General features: G+C 38.6%; 1 protein-coding gene across 8 annotated transcripts in view; it reads left to right on the top strand.

The window, feature by feature from the left end:
- Positions 1 to 19,577, top strand: part of PCDH15 (protocadherin related 15) — a 1,549,353-nt gene that overhangs the window by 1,517,113 nt on the left and 12,663 nt on the right. For 4 of the 8 annotated variants that reach the window (XM_045040939.1, XM_045040938.1, XM_045040942.1 and 1 more), the window contains 5 exons: positions 6,082 to 6,300; positions 8,930 to 8,938; positions 9,751 to 9,903; positions 12,188 to 12,193; positions 14,336 to 19,224. In XM_045040939.1, the coding sequence (XP_044896874.1) occupies positions 6,082 to 6,300; positions 8,930 to 8,938; positions 9,751 to 9,903; positions 12,188 to 12,193; positions 14,336 to 15,722 (1,774 nt within the window). In that variant the 3' untranslated portion in view covers positions 15,723 to 19,224. Of the gene's footprint in view, positions 1 to 6,081; positions 6,301 to 8,929; positions 8,939 to 9,750; positions 9,904 to 12,187; positions 12,194 to 14,335; positions 19,225 to 19,577 lie in introns of those variants that run through there. The other 4 variants (XM_045040943.1, XM_045040944.1, XM_045040940.1 and 1 more) reach the window with 3 other exon arrangements.

Here is a 19,577-nt window from a genome sequence, read left to right on the forward strand (position 1 = left end):
TCTCTCTCTCTCTCTTTCTCTCTCTCTCTCTCTCTTTCTCCCTCCCTCCCTCCCTCCCTCTCTCCCTCCCACCCCCTCCTCCTCCTCCTCTCTCTCAAATAAATAAAACTTAAAGAATGAAAGAAAATTGATTAGCTATATCACAACTTTTTTTAAAAGGTTATAAATGCATAGAGGAGACTGGAATCCCTATAACGACACACTAATTACTTATTTTGTTTTATAAGGTTATGAGTATTTAGATTTTTTTTATTTTTGGTTATCTGAATTATTTAGATTTTTGCAGTAAATACATATTACTTTTATCCTGCTTTTATTCATCTTGTGGTTCTCTGAACTTCTTGTATCTGCTTTTTTTTAATGTAGTTTCTATTTCTGGAATATCCTTCGACATCTTTTCACATATTTCTTACAGCCCATTCTCTATCCTCATTCCAGGATTCCAATTAAAATTCATTTTTTATCTGAGGTTTTGGATGCTCTGTTCTTGTTCTTCCTCTCCCCTCTCTCTCCATCTTTCCTGTTTGTGTTTTACTTTGGATAATTGCTGCTGCCTTGTTTTCAAGTTCACCGATTCATCTGTGTTAGCCTGCTGATGTGCTCATTAAAGGAATTCTTCATCTTTATATCCTTGTTTTCTTTCAAGTCTTCCATTTCCATTTGGTTCTTTTCCTACAGTTTCTACCACTTTATGGAACTTCCTATCACTTCAAGCATGTTTTTTCACTTTCCGATGGATTCTGTAAAGCAGTAAGCAGGGCTGTACCAAAGTCTGTCTGATGTCCCAGCATCTGGGTTGTCTCTGGTCTGGCTCCATGGCTTCATCTTCAGCAGACCCCGTGAACCCGTGCCGCTGGGGGCTTCTCTGCATTCTCTTAACCCTCCCAGCCCGACAGACTGCCCTTGCTCACGGCCTGGTCCCACTCTCACGGTGGCGATGTGGCCACATGGCCCGGGGCTCTGGGTTCTCCTTGTCCAGCCTGTGTGCCCGGGACGTGGGCTGGGCTCTCTCGGCTCTTCTCTTCCCCCTCCCCGTGGCAGCCACATACTGTGCCATATTTGTGGTGTGTCTTGGGGACAGGACAGTTCCCTGCCTCTCCCAACCAGTAGGCGACCTCTCTGTGCCCAAGAGAGCTCCTGTTCCTCACCCTGGGAGATGGTATTTTTGCTTATACCTCTTCCCCAGAAGTAGCGGTCCTTAGCTTGAGCCCTAGGGATTGGAATACTTCCTCCCCTCTTTCTGTGGCTTAAGGCTCTTGCTTTGCATGAGATAGGGGTCTGGAGAACTGTGCGTATCCAGCCTTAGCCAACTGCTTCCTCTGTCCCCACACAGGAAGGGATCTCTCTCCTGTCTCCAGCCTTGTCCCCAGTTTATCTGACAGAGGTCCTTGGAAATAGTCTGCAAATGAGTTCCAGGTAGGCCCCGCTTGTGTTCAAGGGTCTCTAGCCTTACATGTTGGTACGTGCATCGCTTCTAAAAATTCATTAAAACTTAAGCCCATTTATTTTATTTGCTCTTTTGGCAGCTTCCTATTCCGTGTTCTGCACAGGGTGAAATACTGGTCTCATCTCCCTGTGGAGGAAATTGTCACTCTTTGGAATTTGTTATGGTTTTAGTATCACCTGGCTTTTTGTCATGAGGGTGGGAGTCACATTCTCTTACAGCTTTTGGCATCCTTGGCAGAAACAGGCCATATTATTTTAAAATAGAACTTAATTAAATATTTGTTCATAAAAGCAAATACAATTTTAGCTCATGCCCCTTTTTATACAGCCAGCCTGTTTCAACATTAGTCTGCCCAGATGGTAAATGAGAAATGCAGAGAAGGTAGAAGAACCCTGAATACTCTACAAACTGAATTTAAAATACAGTGTATAGGGGCACTTGGGTGGCAGTTGGTTGAGTGTCTGACTCTTGCTTGGTTTGAGCTCGGGTCAGGATCTCACAGTTGATGAATTTGAGCCCCACGTTGGGCTCTGTGCTGACACTGTGGAGCCTGCTTGGAATTCTCTCTCTCCCTCTCTCTTTCTCTGCCCCTTCCCCACTCACACACACTCTCTTTCTCTTTCAAAATAAATAAATAACCTTAAAAAATAAAAGTAAATAAAATATAGTGTACAAAAATCACATTTAAACTTTAAAATAGAATCTGGCTACCAAACTCTAAAGCTTCTTCCAAATTCCTAAGACCAGGGAAAACAACATAAAAATTAAGAACACTGAAAATTTAAATAATGGAAAACCAATTTTCAGACTCTAGCTTACTATAAAATATGAAGGACTACAAGTTAGTCCATAATTTGGAACTATATAAAGGAAATAGCGGTCTACCCATGGTTTGCTTTATTCAGCCAGACAACCTTATCCAGGTGGAATGGGTGTGGGCATATGTGTTAAGCATCACTCACTCTGCATACCTGGTTCAGAGACCCAGACTGTGTACCCACCAGGGAAAGAGGTATCCGCCCCTCCACCATTTAGGTTTGGGGTTTTGTGAAGTTCAGAGTGTGTGCTGTTCAGCGTCCCCTTCGTTTCTGCATTTATGTGTGCATCGCAATACCCTTTCCACGAAGGTAAAATGCAAAGTAGACCAGTGGTTCCACACCATACTTTGATGGCCAAATCCCACCACAGGGGTCAACAGAGGTGGGGGCATGCCTGCACATGCCCTGTCAGCAGAGTGACCCGGAAGACATGAGATTGGTTTACGAATTGATCTCATCTCAGGAAAACAGGGCAGAGCTGACAGATACATCTCCTCTCTAAGATAAGTAAGCGGCAGGCAAAATAGGATCAGTAATAAATACTGGAAAACAAAATAAAAGAAATAATGTCCCGATGACTCAAATGTAGAGTTTAACTCTGCAAAGATTCTCGTATGGAAACCACTGGCAAACAATGGAACATTTTTAATAGAAAGCAGGACCTTATGGGACAGTGAAATGGTATGCGTGTTGCACAGGCCTTGAATCCTTCCCTGTTTCTGGTGAAAGAAGCCCACGGGGGGAGGAGTGAGAACTGACTGTCCACCACCGTGGTGCCCTTGGACGTGCCCCCCCTCAGGATGCGGTTCCTGAGCTCACCACCGATGGGGTGTGGTCAGCACACAGTCCAGGGGAGGCTAGTTAGAGTCCTTCTTCTAGGATTGGCATGGAAGCTGGCTTTGTCCCGACATCAGAAAAAGTATAAAACAAAGCCCCAGGGGTGGCTCAGTCAGTTGAGGGTCCGACTCTTGATTTCAGCTCAGGTCATGATCTCATAGTTTGTGAGTTTGAGCACAGTTTGCTGCGCTGACAGCACAGAGCCTGTGAGATTCTCTCTCTCCCTCTCTCTCTCTCTCTCTTCCCCCCCCCATGCTCTCTCTCTCTCCCTATCTCTCTGCACCCTCCTGCGCTCTCTCTTTCTCTAAACAAACAAACAAACAAACATAAGAAAAGAATGCTCTACCATCTTGAGATTAGCACTTTTTAAACAAGCATATTAAGGAAAAGAAAATAAAAGATAAATTATAAAAGAGATCAAAATATATTTAGAGGACAATTGAGCTACAATCTGAAAATAGTATCTCTGAGGTAAAATATTGTACTAGTTATCACAGCAGTAAGAGCTAAAAAAGTAATTAAAAGACTTCATTGCTTTACCAGAAAAAATCAATGCACATGTCATCATGAGTCACTAAAAAGTATCAGAATATGTTTTAAAACCATTGAAACAAAAATAAAAGTGACTTAATTACAAAGGCACAAAAATTAGATAAGCCTTGCACATGCCATATGCGTGATAAAATGCCAAAAGCTAATGGAATCAAATCCACCATCGTTTGAGGAAAAAAGTGTTATGATTCATGTATTTTTACCTAGGCAAACTGTTTTGCATGTAGAAAGCAAAAAGAAAGATATTTTAGACTAGGTACAGGTTCAAAAGCAATCAACTCTTCTAGTAAACAATTATGACATTTACCTAAGTTGGAAAATAAACCAAAATAAATATCTAAATAACAGAGCTCTTGTAGTGTAAAAAAACTAAAAAATCTTCCCTCAGGTTATTGCAATGTCAATTTCAGGAACCCAGTAGAAGTGTGGTCTGTCTAGTGGATCCCACATGATATAGGGGAAATCTTCCCTGAAACTAACGATCTTTCTCTACTTCTGATACTTCCCAGTTTCTAATGTTTTCTTGTAACTTAACTCTTAATCTGCACTTTATCTGGAACTTCTTACTTTATCTGGTAAACAATTCAAAAAAATATTGTACCATTCTATTCTAGCACTTAGAACAACGGTTAAACCTTTATTATATCTTTTTTAACATGCCTAAAAATTACCTAGGAAAAATGCTATAAAAGTATATTTTATATCTACAAAAGCTTATCTGTCTTGTGTTACAGGATGGAAACTTGAGTAACAACGTGCAGCTTTAAAACTAAGCTTGAGTTATCTGGGCCATTGGTTTTCTTAAATGGGAAGACTAATAAACTACCCAGTGGAATTCACATCTGACATCAGGCATCTATTTTTTCCATAGGGAAGGTATAAACGCTGTGCGCTAGATATAAGGTCTGAATGATTACTCGGAAAATTAAAATCAAAAGTGTCAAAGGGATAAAAATAGACTGTAAAATGCACAATCATGACATGCTTTGTTACCATCTGATGGTGAAATTTGGGGCCGTTTTTATTTTTTTCTTTTCCATTTCTGTATGTTTTCTACATTTTGAACATAAGTGTGGTGGTTATCTTATGAAATATGTTTCTAAAATGATAGTTTTCATTTCATATATGCTGTCTAATTATGAGTATATAAAAATATTTCTTGGAGCGCCTGGGTGGCTCAGTCAGTTAAGCTTCCAACTCTTGATTTTGGCTCAGGTTGTGATCTCAGGGTCATGAGATCAAGCCCCACGTCCGGCTCTGTGCTGACAGTGTGGAGCCTGCTTGGGATTCTCTCTCTCTTTGCCCCTCCCCTGCTTATGCACTCCCTCTCTCTCAATAAGTAAATAAACTTAAAAAAATAAAAATATTTATAGAAAGGAATTAGATCTGGATATACCAAATTGTGAGCAGCGTTTGCATTGTGGGCCTGTGCCTAATTTTGCTTTTGGAACTGTTTTGTGTTTTCCAACTTTCTATAGTAAGATATCTGACCTTTATGGATAAACGTCTTTAAAAATACAAAAATGAAAACACCCAGGACCTGGTATGGCTTTGTGGTGTTAGGAACACAATTGTTACATTAATGTGGGATTTATAAGGGATTATGCAAATGTTCCCAAAGAATTTTGAAAAAAAAAAAAAACTATTATCTGCTAATTACAACATAAAATACATAACAAAATCGTTCAATCCAATAAAATTAAGTAACACTTATCCCTTGATTGTCCCCTCCACCCCAATGGAATGGCCATAGCTGGAGCTGTATTACTCATAGGAAGGGTTTGCAAGAACTGTTGGCTTCAGTTGGCTAATTCTTGTCATCCTGGCTGATTTGCTGTCTGCATCATTCCTATAGTCTCTCTCTCTAGGCAGGAAACACCTTTCAATTTGTTCGCCTTTTGCCCATAAAAAGCTTTTTGATTTGGGATTTGAGAAGGTCGACATACAAGACAAATGTAGATTTTGGAGACCGAAGACTTGGTGTCTCAGATTCATTGCCGTAACTGTGTAGCTATACGGCCTGCAGTGAATTAGTATTAAGATGTTCTGTTCTACAGGATTATTCTGAGGACCCAGGCAGACAAAATGCAGGAATATAATTATAAACTATGCTATATGTAACTCAGAATATTTTTTCACCTGAATAGCTGAATAATGTCAGTAATTTCAACATAGTGATAGTAAGCTCACTGAGGTTGATAATTACTTTTCTCAAGTCTGTGAGCATGTGAAGGGTCATCGTTATTAATATCTTTGATATGTGTATATAGCTGTGTAGTTACAGTTTCTCATTGTTCTTGCTTTTTGTATATTTTTTATTCCTAACACTGATTCAGCTTGTGTTTCAATTAAAGAAATTTTTAAAAGATATTACAAAATTATCTTTTCTGTTAACATCATTGATTTTACTATTTATCTGACAATCAGATTTTTGGATGGCAAACTGCTTGATATCAATAAAGACTTTCAGCCATATTACGGCGAAGGAGGACGTATTCTGGAGATCCGGACCCCGGAGGCAGTGACCAGCATTAAAAAGAGAGGAGAGAGCCTAGGCTATACAGAGGGGGCCCTGCTTGCACTCGCCTTCATCATCATCCTCTGCTGTATCCCTGCCATCTTGGTAGTTCTGGTCAGCTACAGACAGTAAGTATTCCCACTTCTAAACATGGCCTGATCGAAAAGCCATCCCTGGCAACGTGGCTTTGTAGTCGTAAAACAGTAATGATGCCACCATTTAGGGGATTGCTGCATCCTTCTTGCACCAAGCGGCCTTCCAGCATTTTTGCCCGATTCCTCAATGCTGCCATGTTCCTAACATGCTCTCATCCGTTAGGAATTTTAGGGTAGCTCCTGTGGCTTTGTTCGTGCCCCTCATCGGGTGCAGAGCCTTGCGAGAGAATACAGCGGGTGTCCTGGGGGAGGTGTCATATGCAGCAGAATGCCATATCCAGATTCGCCGGTTTCTGAGGAAGGTCTGCAACCTATCCACACTGTCATGACAAGTTTTTGTCCGTGTTGTTACACTGACATCTGTGGAAGTGATCGCAGCGTTGGCAAAATCATTTCAAAATCATAGTATGCCATGTGTAATTCTCTATGGGGTTTCTTCCTTCCCGGATAGCCCTGCCGGATCCTATAGTATAACATAGGACAGGATATTTTGGCTGCACAGGCCTTACTCATTTCTTGTTCCTACAGGCAAATACATTCATTTAAAATACCTATCTTTGGGGTGCCTGGGTGGCTCAGTCGGTTGAGCATCCGACTTCGGCTCAGGTCATGATCTCTCGATCTGTGAGTTCGAGCCCCGCGTCGGGCTCTGTGCTGACAGCTCAGAGCCTGGAGCCTGCTTCACATTCTGTGTCTCCGTCTCTCTCTGTGCCTCCCCCGCTCATGCTCTCTCTCTCTCAGTCAAAAATAAATAAAACATTTTTAAAAAATTAAAAATAAAATACCTATCTTTTACTCTGTCCCTTCAAAGTAGTGAAGTAATTATAGCTGATTTAAGCATCTGTATTTGAAGTCCTCTATTAAGCTATTCTTTATTTCACACCAGGTACAGGGAACTTTTGTGATAGAAGTCCAGGCATTTCAGATATATCCCTGTTGACAGTGATGGGTAACGAAAGTTGTGGAATAGGTTGAGAAGAGAGGTGGCCCTAAGGGTGCCATAAAATGAAAATAAATAAGACGGGGATCATAAGTCGTATAAATTACTTGACATAACAAAGGGTAAGACCGAATGGTGCAGCTGCTCTTCATCATGTAAAATACCTGCAGGGAAAGCACTAAAATAGTACTTATATATTCTTAACGTGTTATCTTTGTTCTCTAACACTGAGAATTTTCTTTCAGATTAAGTAAGGTTAGGTAATTGCAACCTAAGGGTTGAAAAGTGTGCTCTGCATGAAGATGCCATAGGGATATTTTGTCATCACCAAAGCCATGTGAAGTTGCAAACAGAACTTTCAGGTTGACCTACTGGAGTCTGATGTATCCTTAACAAATGCACCAATTCTAAAGGCTAGAAACAAACTTAATAATGGACAAATGGTTTTGAATTACTAAGCCATCAACTCAATATTAATTTTCATGTTGGAGCGAACCTGTATCACAGTTATTCTGTTTCATCACACTGTTTCCCAGAGGAATCCTGCTCGCAATAAAATCGGAGGGAAAACTTTTATCTGGCACACAACACAGTGTTCAAAACTGAAGCATCCTGGATGTTATAATTTAACAAACCACTAAGATGCTTGCCATTTAACCATTTCATAGATGCATTATTTAATATTTTTTTGGTTCAGTAATGAGTTCTATACTCTATGAATTGATTGTAGTCACTGCTTTTTGTAGACCGATGGAATTAAACAAGATGAGTTGTGCGCCATGTGTCAGTGTAAAATTCTCACATTTAAAACTCTAGCTTTTGTACTTTCATATTCTGCTTGTACATAGGACTGGAATGGATGGCTCTTCTTTCCTATTAACTTTCTTTTTTTTTTTTTTTTTTTTTTTTTTAAATTCACTGTACATGGAAAACTAAGAAGCAAATGTGAAAAAAGTGTCATGGATTCATTATCCAGGAACGTCACCTTCCAGTTCCAGGCTCAGCTTCAAAGTGAAGCCCAGGGTATAATCAGCCCACTGCCTGCCTTCGTCTCTTTAATATTCTTCAGGCACAGGACGCCAAGAAGCCAGTTATAAAGATCAGATCACCTTTAATAACCCATTTCTCTATCAGAGTTCAAATTCATGTATCCATGTTTTAATCCAGCTTTTTTTTTTGAAATCCCATTTAGTTCATTTCTTTGTTTTCTTGTTAAAAAATGTTTTCAGGGGGCGCCTGGGTGGCGCAGTCAGTTAAGCGTCCGACTTCAGCCAGGTCACGATCTCGCGGTCCGTGAGTTCGAGCCCCGCGTCGGGCTCTGGGCTGATGGCTCAGAGCCTGGAGCCTGTTTCCGATTCTGTGTCTCCCTCTCTCTCTGCCCCTCCCCCGTTCATGCTCTGTCTCTCTCTGTCCCAAAAATAAAATTAAAAAAAAAAAAAATGTTTCACAGCTTGTAAGACAGTGACAGCAACAGTAAAGCGTTCCCCCATTTTTACTTTCTGAACTGAAACACTCAGTTTCCCTACTGTGTCCATAGGTCTGTGTCATTATGAGTTTCACCAGTAAATTATTCAGAATTTGGAATAAATGAGATGTTAAAATATTATGAACGCAGAATTTCTAATGTAGTTTTCTTTTTTTTCTTATTGCTTTTCAAAACAGGTTTAAAGTGTAAGTATAATTAATATCTTGCATATGATTTTACGTAATATGAAAAGGAAAGGCCTGGATTCTACTGATAAAGTAGTCGGCCTGCTCAGAACCATGGATCACCGGTCTGTCTTGTGTTTGCAGAAGGTGTATACTTTGGTTCAAATTCCCATGTGCTTTTATATGTAAGGAATCGGGCTGGGTTTTCACATGGGGATAGGAGGGAGGAAATGTGAAAAAGACAGTTGACTCTGACGGTTCCCACTCTTTGAGATTTGGGTTTTGAGGAAGGAACTAAGAGTCGGCTCTCTAGGACATTCAATAAGCGTGGTGCAACTCCAAGGCAAGAATCCCAGGCCTCCCAGGAGTCCAAAGGAAACAAAAGCCAGCCACGTCTCTCTCCCAAAGGGGCACCGTAACCTAATGTCAAACATGTTTCAAATCATTTAAAATGAAATAACTTTTCTTGAACTAGATGGAAGATGAATAATAAAGAAAAATTATGCATCTTCAACGTGCCTCACCTGAGGAAGGAGAACCACTCCATGGCCCCCAATTATTAAATCACATTTTTATAGATAGCTTGACTCCTACCTTTCATATTCCTATGTCACGTAATATGCAAATATTTCTACTAAATTCCAGCCATTATTTCAGGGTAGATATTTTAAAGGGGAAGAAGATACAGGAAAACGATACTCTGTGGGGATGCTGCTGTAATCACACCGGTTTATTAGTCCTAGTATTTGTGTTAACGATTTTTTTAAGTGGGTTCTTCTGAGGAGTGTATGATTTCTAAAATGTTTTCCCACAACATCCCTGCCTTCTCAAAGACGCCAAGCCGAGTGCACCAAGACAGCGCGAATCCAGTCGGCATTACCCGCAGCCAAGCCTGCTGCACCTGCGCCCGCACCTGTGGCCGCGCCCCCGCCGCCCCCACCGCCCCCAGGGGCGCACCTGTATGAGGAGCTGGGAGACAGCACCATGTAAGTAGGCCAGGGCGCTGCCCTGCCAGACAGGTGGGCCTGATGGATGCTGGGTGGTGAGTATTTCATTTCCACCCGATGCGGAAACACGGTTTGCAGCCTACTTTATTTACTACTTTAAATGGGAAAAAAAAGAAAACAAATTGTTAAGATGAGAACCTAAGAAAAGTCGAATTGAAAAGTCATAACCAAAACACAAACAAACAAAATAACATTTTTAAAAAATGAATAGAGAAAGAGGTACTTGGCTGGAGGAGAGACATCTGTAGATGACTAGCTTGAATCATATAATCTCTAAACCTTCACAATTATGCACTTTTTCTCCAAAATTCAAAATACATTCTGAAAAAAATTTTTTTTCTCATAGAAATAAAGACAGGGTAAAGTACAATCATAAAAGAGTAATTCTTGATTTAGTATCCAAAGGCAACTCTCATTTGGTAATTTAAAACCAATGGTATGGTCTAAAATCATAGACTCCTTACAGAGACTGTCTCGGGATGTCATAGGATGGAGTAATTAAAATCTGAGTGAAAATCTGAAACCCAAATAAAGAATTAAATATTAAATATCCAACCCCTTAAAGAATATGCTTTTTATTATATTCCCCTCAAAAGAGACTGCTGTGATAGCTTACTACTTCTCCTGTGTTATTTGGAACCTCTAAGCAATCTTAACTCATACACATTTGAAAGACTTTTAAAGTATTGTGAAAAGACTTCACAGATGTTTCCAGATTGGTGCTACCCTCATAACCAGATTCCTTTCTAGCTTATTTAACTTGCCTATGTTTTAAGAATTAAAGAGGAACTATTTCTGGACATGAAATGCAAAACAACCAAGGATATTATAAAATTTTGAATCTGACTAAATTAAATCCAAGACACCTTTTAGTAACTAGAATTTGGCAGAGTTGAGGGACTAAAACACATTATTCTACTCTGTTACATTTGTTGCATTTACTAGTAGGAATAAAGCAAGCCTCAAAAATTAAGAAATTTACCTTTTAATGGGAAACCAGTTTTAAACACATGTATCGATAATTTTGTCATATTACCACTATTTTTATGAATATAATTTATTGTCAAATTGGCTTACATACAATACCCAGTGCTCATCCCGACATGCGCAAGGTGATGTTAAGAAGTTTCAAAAATGTTAAAAATGATTTTAATGTTGTATATTTGAATGCTAAAATTGAATTTAATGCTTGACAGATTAGTATTTGACATTCTATTTCTAAACTAACAATATAATACAGGATTCATGCTTTAAATATAGTTTTAATTTTTTAATGAGCTGAAAATGACGGTATCTTTCTGAATTACTGGTGAATGTAGGAATTGAGCCAATACGATTTGATTCTCTTTATATTAACCACCTCTCTCCAGCAAAAAAATATTCAGAAACTAAGAAAGACTTATGTGTTAAGTTTTATTGTCTCTGAAATTACTGAGGGATATATATTCATTTTTATTTAAGAAAAGTAAGCATACTATAACATCATCTGGAATCAATATAGTGTGGTGGTGATCATTTTCAAATAGCAACAGTTAAGGACTACTTCTATTTGAAAAATTGTGATAGACTAAGTAGACAGTTTTGCAATTATAATATGTATTTAATGAGGGATCCTGAGTTCTGCACATTTAATTATATTTAACAAATGTTTGACCTATCTCTTAAAAAACTTTATACAAGGATTCAAACCTTATGTTACTAAAAAATGGACTAGCTCCAGATGAATTATTATCAAATTTAAAAGAAAAAAATCAAAGGTCATTTTGAAAAAGAATCTTCATGAACTAGTTGATAACTTCGTACGGATTCAACAACCGCTGTGATAGTCATCATAGTATTATATGTTTACTTTCTTCCAAACCCTAGTTCTATCTTCTCTATAAATCAGCGCGGACTGATTTTTTTAGTTAGGACGTAGAAACTATTCTTAGAATCTCATGTAAAATTTCTGTTTGGGGGCTGAAATCAGTCGTGTGTAATGAAGGTGAATTTTGCCTATGCACGGGAAATGGATGGCTAGCTACTTTCTGTGATGAAACCACTGGATAAATGCCATATGATTTTATCTAAACTATTAGCACATATCATTTGTATGAGTAAATACACAGAAAATATAAAAACATGTGTTTTATTTTCTGGATATACATATTAAATGTTTAAAGCAAGTTCCTGTTAGTATTTTCATAATCACCTCCAATTAACTATAGTTCAAACTCTTTTTTTTCTGTCCCATGTTTTCTCTTTCCCACCTGTGGATACATAGGCATAAGTAAGTAAATAATATCATTCTAATACAAGGCATTAGGGTAAAAAGATACAATAGATACTCTAAATATAGTAATCGTCATCTTAGAGTATTTAGATACTCTAAATATAGTAATCGTCATCTTCTATTATGGAGTCATCGGCTTTTAAAAAGAAAGTCCTATCTTCCATATCTCATTCCCTTTTGGTATCTTGAAATGGCGTGAACTTAAAACAAGTGTTTCACTGACAGTACCTGTGCCTCTCAAGACAAAGTATCAAAATTCTTAAAATGCTTAAATTTAAAGATATTAAAATATCTTAAAATATTTAAAGATACCTCTCCATCAAAAGTGATGCAGTATCATTATGTATCATTCTTTCCAGGAAAAATTAAACAAGAACAAATCTATAAAAAATTGCCAAATAATATGTCAAGTCCATTTTTTGAAAAAGAATGACTTGGCAAGATCAGAAGTAAGTGTTTGTTGTCTGTTTAATCCACATTATCTGTCCTTCCTGAATTATTCAAGGGGGCCTGACGCCCCACATCCACGTGTAGTTTGTATCTTAGTGAAATGATTCAGTAACAACTCTGGCTTTATATAGCATTTTATTGCCTTATCTGTCATTCTTATCAGCGCGGCTACTTAATTTTTATTCACAGTATTTCCTTTTATTTCATTCCTGTGTGGCTAGAGATTAAATAATAACAAAAGTCAACATTACTCTGTTTGGGCTTGAGAGCAAGACTCAATGAGAGACTACTGGGAAGCACCCAGCCTTGCCGGGAGGTGGGGGGACGTACCAATGCTTTCCTTAGAGACCCTTGCTCACGTCCCCTCACCTACTCAATTGCATTAGTCACTCGCAGCCCGTCACTCAGTGTCAGTGTCTGAGCACATCTTGCAGTGATATCGAAACTGTTATTTTACCATAAACCTTTCCTTAAAGTCGGTCTTGACCAAAATTGGATGCAGATCATATTCAAACTAAATACCACTAACCCCTTTTACGGTAGTTGATAGCGTTTTAAAACTGATGAAGCTTAAAATGGAAATCGAAGAAAGTAATCTCTGTCAAGGTTCTGGCATCAATTCCATTTCTCAATTGTGATTTTGAGCCCTGTGAGAGAAATTTCTCCCGTCTGTCCTTGGAGAATAGAGAATTCCTTTCTGCATTCTCTGGTCAGCTGCATCGCAGGTACGAGAGTACTTTTAGCTCCAGGACAGAATTACTGAGAGGAGAGATAATGACCCCGAATCAGATACAGCGAAGGATCCTTTCCCCAAAACCATCAGCTCTGAGCACCCTAAAGCAAAGCAAAGGATGTAAAACCATTCGCCAAAACCCTGGTTTGCAATTTGGAGGACCGTGATTTCTACATAAGAGAACTGTTATGGGGTGCCTGGATGACTCGGTCGGTTAAGCCTCCAACTCTTGATTTCACCTCAGGTCAGGGTCTCACGGTTCCCAAGCTCCAGCCCCATGTTGGGCTCTGTGCAGAGCCTGCTTGGGACTCTGTCTCTCTCCCTCTTTCTCTGCCCCATCCCTTTTGCCCTCTATCTCCCTTTCAAAATAAATACAATTAAACTTTATTTAAAAAGAGAGAGAACTGGGGCGCCTGGGTGGCGCAGTCGGTTGAGCGTCCGACTTCAACCAGGTCACGATCTCGCGGTCCGTGAGTTCGAGCCCCACGTCAGGCTCTGGGCTGATGGCTCAGAGCCTGGAGCCTGTTTCCAATTCTGTATCTCCCTCTCTCTCTGCCCCTCCCGCATTCATGCTCTGTCTCTCTCTGTCCCCAAAAAATAAATAAACGTTGAAAAAAAAATAAAAAAAAAAATAAAAAGAGAGAACTGGGATGTCTGGCTCTGGATACTTCGCTGTATCAGAGTAATCAGGGGGAAAAAAATCAGTCTACAGATTGACACAGTTTTTAAAAATGAAAATTTCTCCTGCCACTCACAGCTCTCAGACTTTTCCTGCCCTGCCTTTCTGAGACCAAGGGCACGAAAGTAATTAGTAGATTAGTGTTGCTAATCAGTAGATTAGTGTCACTTGGCCTCTTGTGTCTGGAAGTAGTGACGAGAACCATAAAGACATCTTTCTCGTGAAAGTTATGTCACAACCTGTTTCCTTACATTTCATTATGTTCTTTTCTTTCAAGTCTTTTCCTTCTCTACCATTTCCAACAAAGCAGGGGAAATAAATCAGTCTCAGAAGACAGGAAAAATCAACACAGTGGGATGCCCTTTTCTTCCAGCACTGTTCGGGCTCACAAAGAGGCTCGTGTAGACGGACCACTTAACGACCAGCCCGCGTCGGCAAGAACATTCCCCCTGGTATATGATGAGGACGCCTTGAGTACCCACGGTACTCTTTATAAGGAAACCGTAGATCCAAGACCAACAAATTCAGACTTTTTGCTAAGAACAGATTTCACAGACTCACTTTTACCCAGAACAAAAGGCAGGAGTAAGTCCCTGAGGGGCCCGAGAGAAATGTTTCAGAGGATGTGGAATCAGCCAGTCTGCTTCCCTCAGAGACCAGTGTGGGAACTTCCCAAGAGACCAGAGACCACAGATCTGCAGCACTGGCAGAGCAACGGGCGGGAAGGTAGAAAGGAAAGCCCTGGAACCTGTCCAAACCAAAGAGGTAGCGGGAGGCCCCTGCCGAGAGCCGGGGATAGGCAGGCGGCAGAGAGAGAGGAAATGAGGCCAGGTGATTCACCGCCTGTGTTGGGAACAGAACACGTGGCATCTCCATCTTCAGACTCTTCCTGTTTCTCCTCCTTCTTCACTTTGCCAACTGTGTCAAGAACTGTGGAGCTCCAGTCAGAGCCTCATGCCGCCATTTCTCCGGCTGACTGTTCCTTGGAACTTTCTCCTTCGACGCCTGACATTTTGCATTCTCCAGTCTTTAGGAGAGAGGCACCCGTGTGTATGCTGACTGTCGAAGCTGAAAGGAACATTTTCGAAATTCTTCCCGAACCACCCCGTATCTCTCCTCCTCCAACTCCTGTTGCTTTTTCCTATCTTCCTCCTTCCCATCCTCCTCCTCCACTTCTTCCGCTGTCCGGCCCCCCTTCCCCTCCCTCTACTTCTCCTTCACTCCCTCTCCCCTCCCCTCCTTCCCTCCCTCCACCATGCCCCTCTCTTCCTTCTCCACTGTCTCCTCCCCCTTCGGTTCCCTCCACCAGGTGTGTCCCTATACCAGCTGTTAAAGGTACTGTCGGTGTAACACCAGTGGAGGAAAGGACGTCCTCTGGGACACAGCTGCCAGCATCCACCACGGAGTGCAAGGCGGATCCCCGAAGGGAACCAAAAGGCATCCTCAAGCATATTAAAAACGTAGCAGACCTTGAAAAGTCAGTAGCTAACATGTACAGTCAAATAGAAAAAAACTTCCCACCAATGCACAACTCAGACCTTGAAACTAGTTGCCCTCCAGAGACAGAAAATGTGGAAATGACCTCTGGACAAAATCAGGGGAATTTGCACAGGATTGTCGAGGGAACTGAAAACCGACCTCACAGCGAATCTACTTCCCTGTAATGTTGCTCTTCGTGTTTTAACCGGACAACTCTTTTGTTGACCGTAATCTTCGAGTGGAGGCAAATGGGAACGTTAGAGAAGATTCCATTCTTTTACCCAAAACTCCGTGCAGTGCTGTTTTTTCCCTCATTTTTTACTTTTAAAGATTATTAACCTCATCGTTTCTAACTCATATTATAGATTTACCTTAATTTTCTTAACTACGAAGTAGCATTATTTGTCTACGTTTGTTTTAAAAAGTAAGTAATTTCAGTCTATTTTTCAGTGGGAATATGTGGGCAAGAAAGTTAGATATCCAACTTAAACCAATGGTTTGTTAACATGTTAATGCAGTAACGTCTACATTTACTTCCTGATCATAGTTTTATTTGAGTGCTCCAGGAAAAAAAAAAAAAAAAAGCAAACTGTTAAAATAAGCTAAAAAAATGATATCATAGGTTCTGTTTCTTCCTTGAAGCCTATGTATTTGGTAAGATTAAATACTACCAAAGTAAAAATGTTATGTATCTAGAAATGTAGGAGTTGACAGACATTATGGTGTTCCAAAATAAATCCCAGGTGCTATAAGATGTAGTCATCTGTTTTCTTACATGAACAGTCTTCAGTCTGGCTTGCTTTTATCTTACTAGTATGCTTATACAGTTGAAAAATCTTTTATGTTTTCAGTTACTGTCTTAGTCTACTTATTTCTCATTATGCTTTCTCTTCCCCTCTTTATAATGAAAATAAATCTTGAGCTGTTGGCTTTTATAAGACATTTCATTGTTCCCACAGATGTTGACAGGGACCTTCGGTTTTTCTTGTCCACATTATGTTATCATCTTGTCATTATAATTTTATCATAAGATTCTCTTTCAAAGAAAATATTTATCTCAGTTTAATAAAGAAATTCTAATTAGTTTCACCAAAATAAAGTTAACTAAATGTCTACAGAGGTTTATCTAGTATGAATTTAGTTGCTATTTGATTGATGAAAATTATAAATGTTTTTATTAAGTTTATCAATAATATAAAACGTTTGCCTACTGTAATTTTAGAACAGCATTATTGGCTTCATTTCTAGTTACCTTTAATTACTCTAGATAAATCATCCAAACTTATTTGTATAAATAAGATATAAAAATTTTAAATAGAAATCAAGAAATAATATGTCTGGTGAAGTGTCATCAGTTTTATATAGGCTTTTACTCTTTGTTTTAAGTGAAGAAGATAAAAATTTACCCTCGGAAAAACAAAAACAAAAACACGTTATGTTGTAGTTTTTCTCAGACCTCAAGTTGGAAAATTCTTAAAGACCTCAGCTGAGCTAAGTGCTATCTTCCTATCTCTTTAATGAAAACTACACTTGACCAGCAAGTAATTATTCTTCTGTTTTCCCACCTAACCCATGGAATAAATTTTATTTACTGGAAATCCCCACTTTGAATACAAGCATAATTATTTGATTTACTCTGCAGTTTTAATATTGTAGAAGATAAAAGTTTGCACAGGAAAACAAACCATGGTTTCAAAATGTAGGCCAAAATCTTGCCGGCTGATCTCCATTGTAGATACCTAATATAGGCCCGTATAATGCATCATTTCAAAGATTTTGTTCAGCTCTTATATTATGTGACATTTCTTCAAGAATTTGGTCTGTCATCCTTAATTAATAGTATCAGATTTTTTGAAAAATCTACACATCGAATTATTTTCATTAGCTCCTTTGCTTCAGATTCTTTTCATCCAAATCAAGAGTGATTTCCTTCTTGGGGTTTTTGAACCTGATTTTTTTCTGTCTTTCACTGAAACATTTCAGTTGGAATTTTTGTTGGCAGCTGGTCATATGCATTGGAAGTTGTGCTATTTGGCGGACTCTGACAAGGTATTATTCATAATTGTGTAAGCCTTTCATTTGAGTGTGTGTGTTTTTTAAGCTATTTGTATCAACTTCTTGGATATGAGAAATTTTTAATATATCCTCTAAATAATTATAAAGAAATATTATGAAAACTCCAAATAACAGTTTTATGTAGGTATGTGCAGCCTCACTGAGTTGTCACACTGTCCTTTTCTGTATCATTTTTATAGTATTTGTTTAGTCTAAACATTTTATTAGTATATTACACTTTTCAAATGAAACATCCATTCCCATTTTTTCTATTTAATAGTTTTTTATTTCACGTTCTATTTAGAGATCCCTGGATTCACTGTAAAAGTCCGTTCAAATGCCTTCTGCATGAGACCTATAAATATTCTTTGAGTTCATAGGCCAAAATATTATTTCCCTTCCCAACCCATAAGCCCCCACAACCTGCCAATGAACCTCCAGAATCATAATACATTACTTGTCTTCTGCATTTATTATGTTCCAATTGTGCATAAGAAATTATTAGATGCCTTGATAAAAGATATAAGTTACCATTTGTTTTCCTTATTAAATGCATACAAATGGTATACAATGATAATTAACACACATGGAATACCATATGCATAAAAATGCATCAGTATTATGTGACTTGTCTTATAAGAGTCAACAGAAAGTCACATTAATTGAAAGCATACAGACAATTATACATATTGATTCTGTTCTGTACTTTTTCTAAGTCACTTTCTGCCTTTGAGCAGAGACAAACAATCCAAATAACTACGTGAAAGACAACAAAAAGATTAATGGAAACAGTGTAGTTCATCTATTGGTATTTTATTCTCCACACGTAAGAAAAAGACTGCTACTGAAAAAAGAACAAACACCAAAAAAGGCAGCTTAAATATCCTGGAGAGTAAAGTCCAGCTTTCGTTGGACATTTATATCATGTATGTGACTCAATTCTCATTACTAAAACCTAAGTATGAGCTTTCTCTGTCTCTGAAAGATATAAATTCAGTAAACTTCTAAATGCTTTAGAAGGATTATAATTTGCATAACTATTGGCAGAATCATAGAAGCAAAACTCACTGAAGGTCCATTTCAGATAATAAATTGCGACAGGATTAACTAAGCATTATATTACCATTATTACCAACCATTTCAATCAGCACTGCCTTAACCACTTAAAATTTGTTCAGATAAGTAGACTTCTTTTGTAAAGGCCTTGTAACATTTTAAAGAAATTTTCTACAGATATTGTTTTGTTGGACTTTAAAGTTATGGATGCCTCTTCGTAGCAGTTACTAGCTTTGTATACTCAGTCTTTCGCACCATACTATACATATAACACTTTAGATCAACTGTTTAGTGAGTGAGAAATAAAAAATCTTTATAATTAAAGACATTCAATACTGAAAGCTTCCTATATATATATTTTTTTTTCCCCTCTCAACTATAGTCAAACCTTTCCTCAACTTGTCGTCCATGAACTTTACAAACCCTTACGTAATATTGAATGTTTGGCTCTTATACCTCTGACAATAGTCAGCTCTTATATTATGTCTGATAATGTCCTTGACCCTTAAAGGCTAGTCAGTATTTTGCATTCATTATTTTTAGAATAAATTGATGCAAAGAGACAAAAAAAAAAAACCTTACAAATGTTTGGAAGAATATATTGCAGTCATTGAGGCAATTTTTTCATTCTGTACCAGTATGCTTTTCATGTATAAAACAACCTTTTCCCCAAATGAGCATCTTATATACATTAAAACTTATCTAGGATGCAGATGATATAGAATACTTTTGATTCACTTGACAATAACAAAGTGTGTTATCATACACCACTGGGATATAATAGACTGTGTATGGTTGAGTATCATGGCATGTGGGTCTTGGCTGGTCACTGTTTTTAGTAAAGCAGGCATGAAACTTCAATCCTCCTGTCCTGATATTGCCACAAATTGTATTTCTCACCGAGACAATTTTTAGTAAAAATTACCTTC

This window comes from Felis catus, chromosome D2, assembly GCF_018350175.1.
Source record: "Felis catus isolate Fca126 chromosome D2, F.catus_Fca126_mat1.0, whole genome shotgun sequence".
NCBI classification, from domain to species: Eukaryota; Metazoa; Chordata; class Mammalia; order Carnivora; family Felidae; genus Felis; species Felis catus.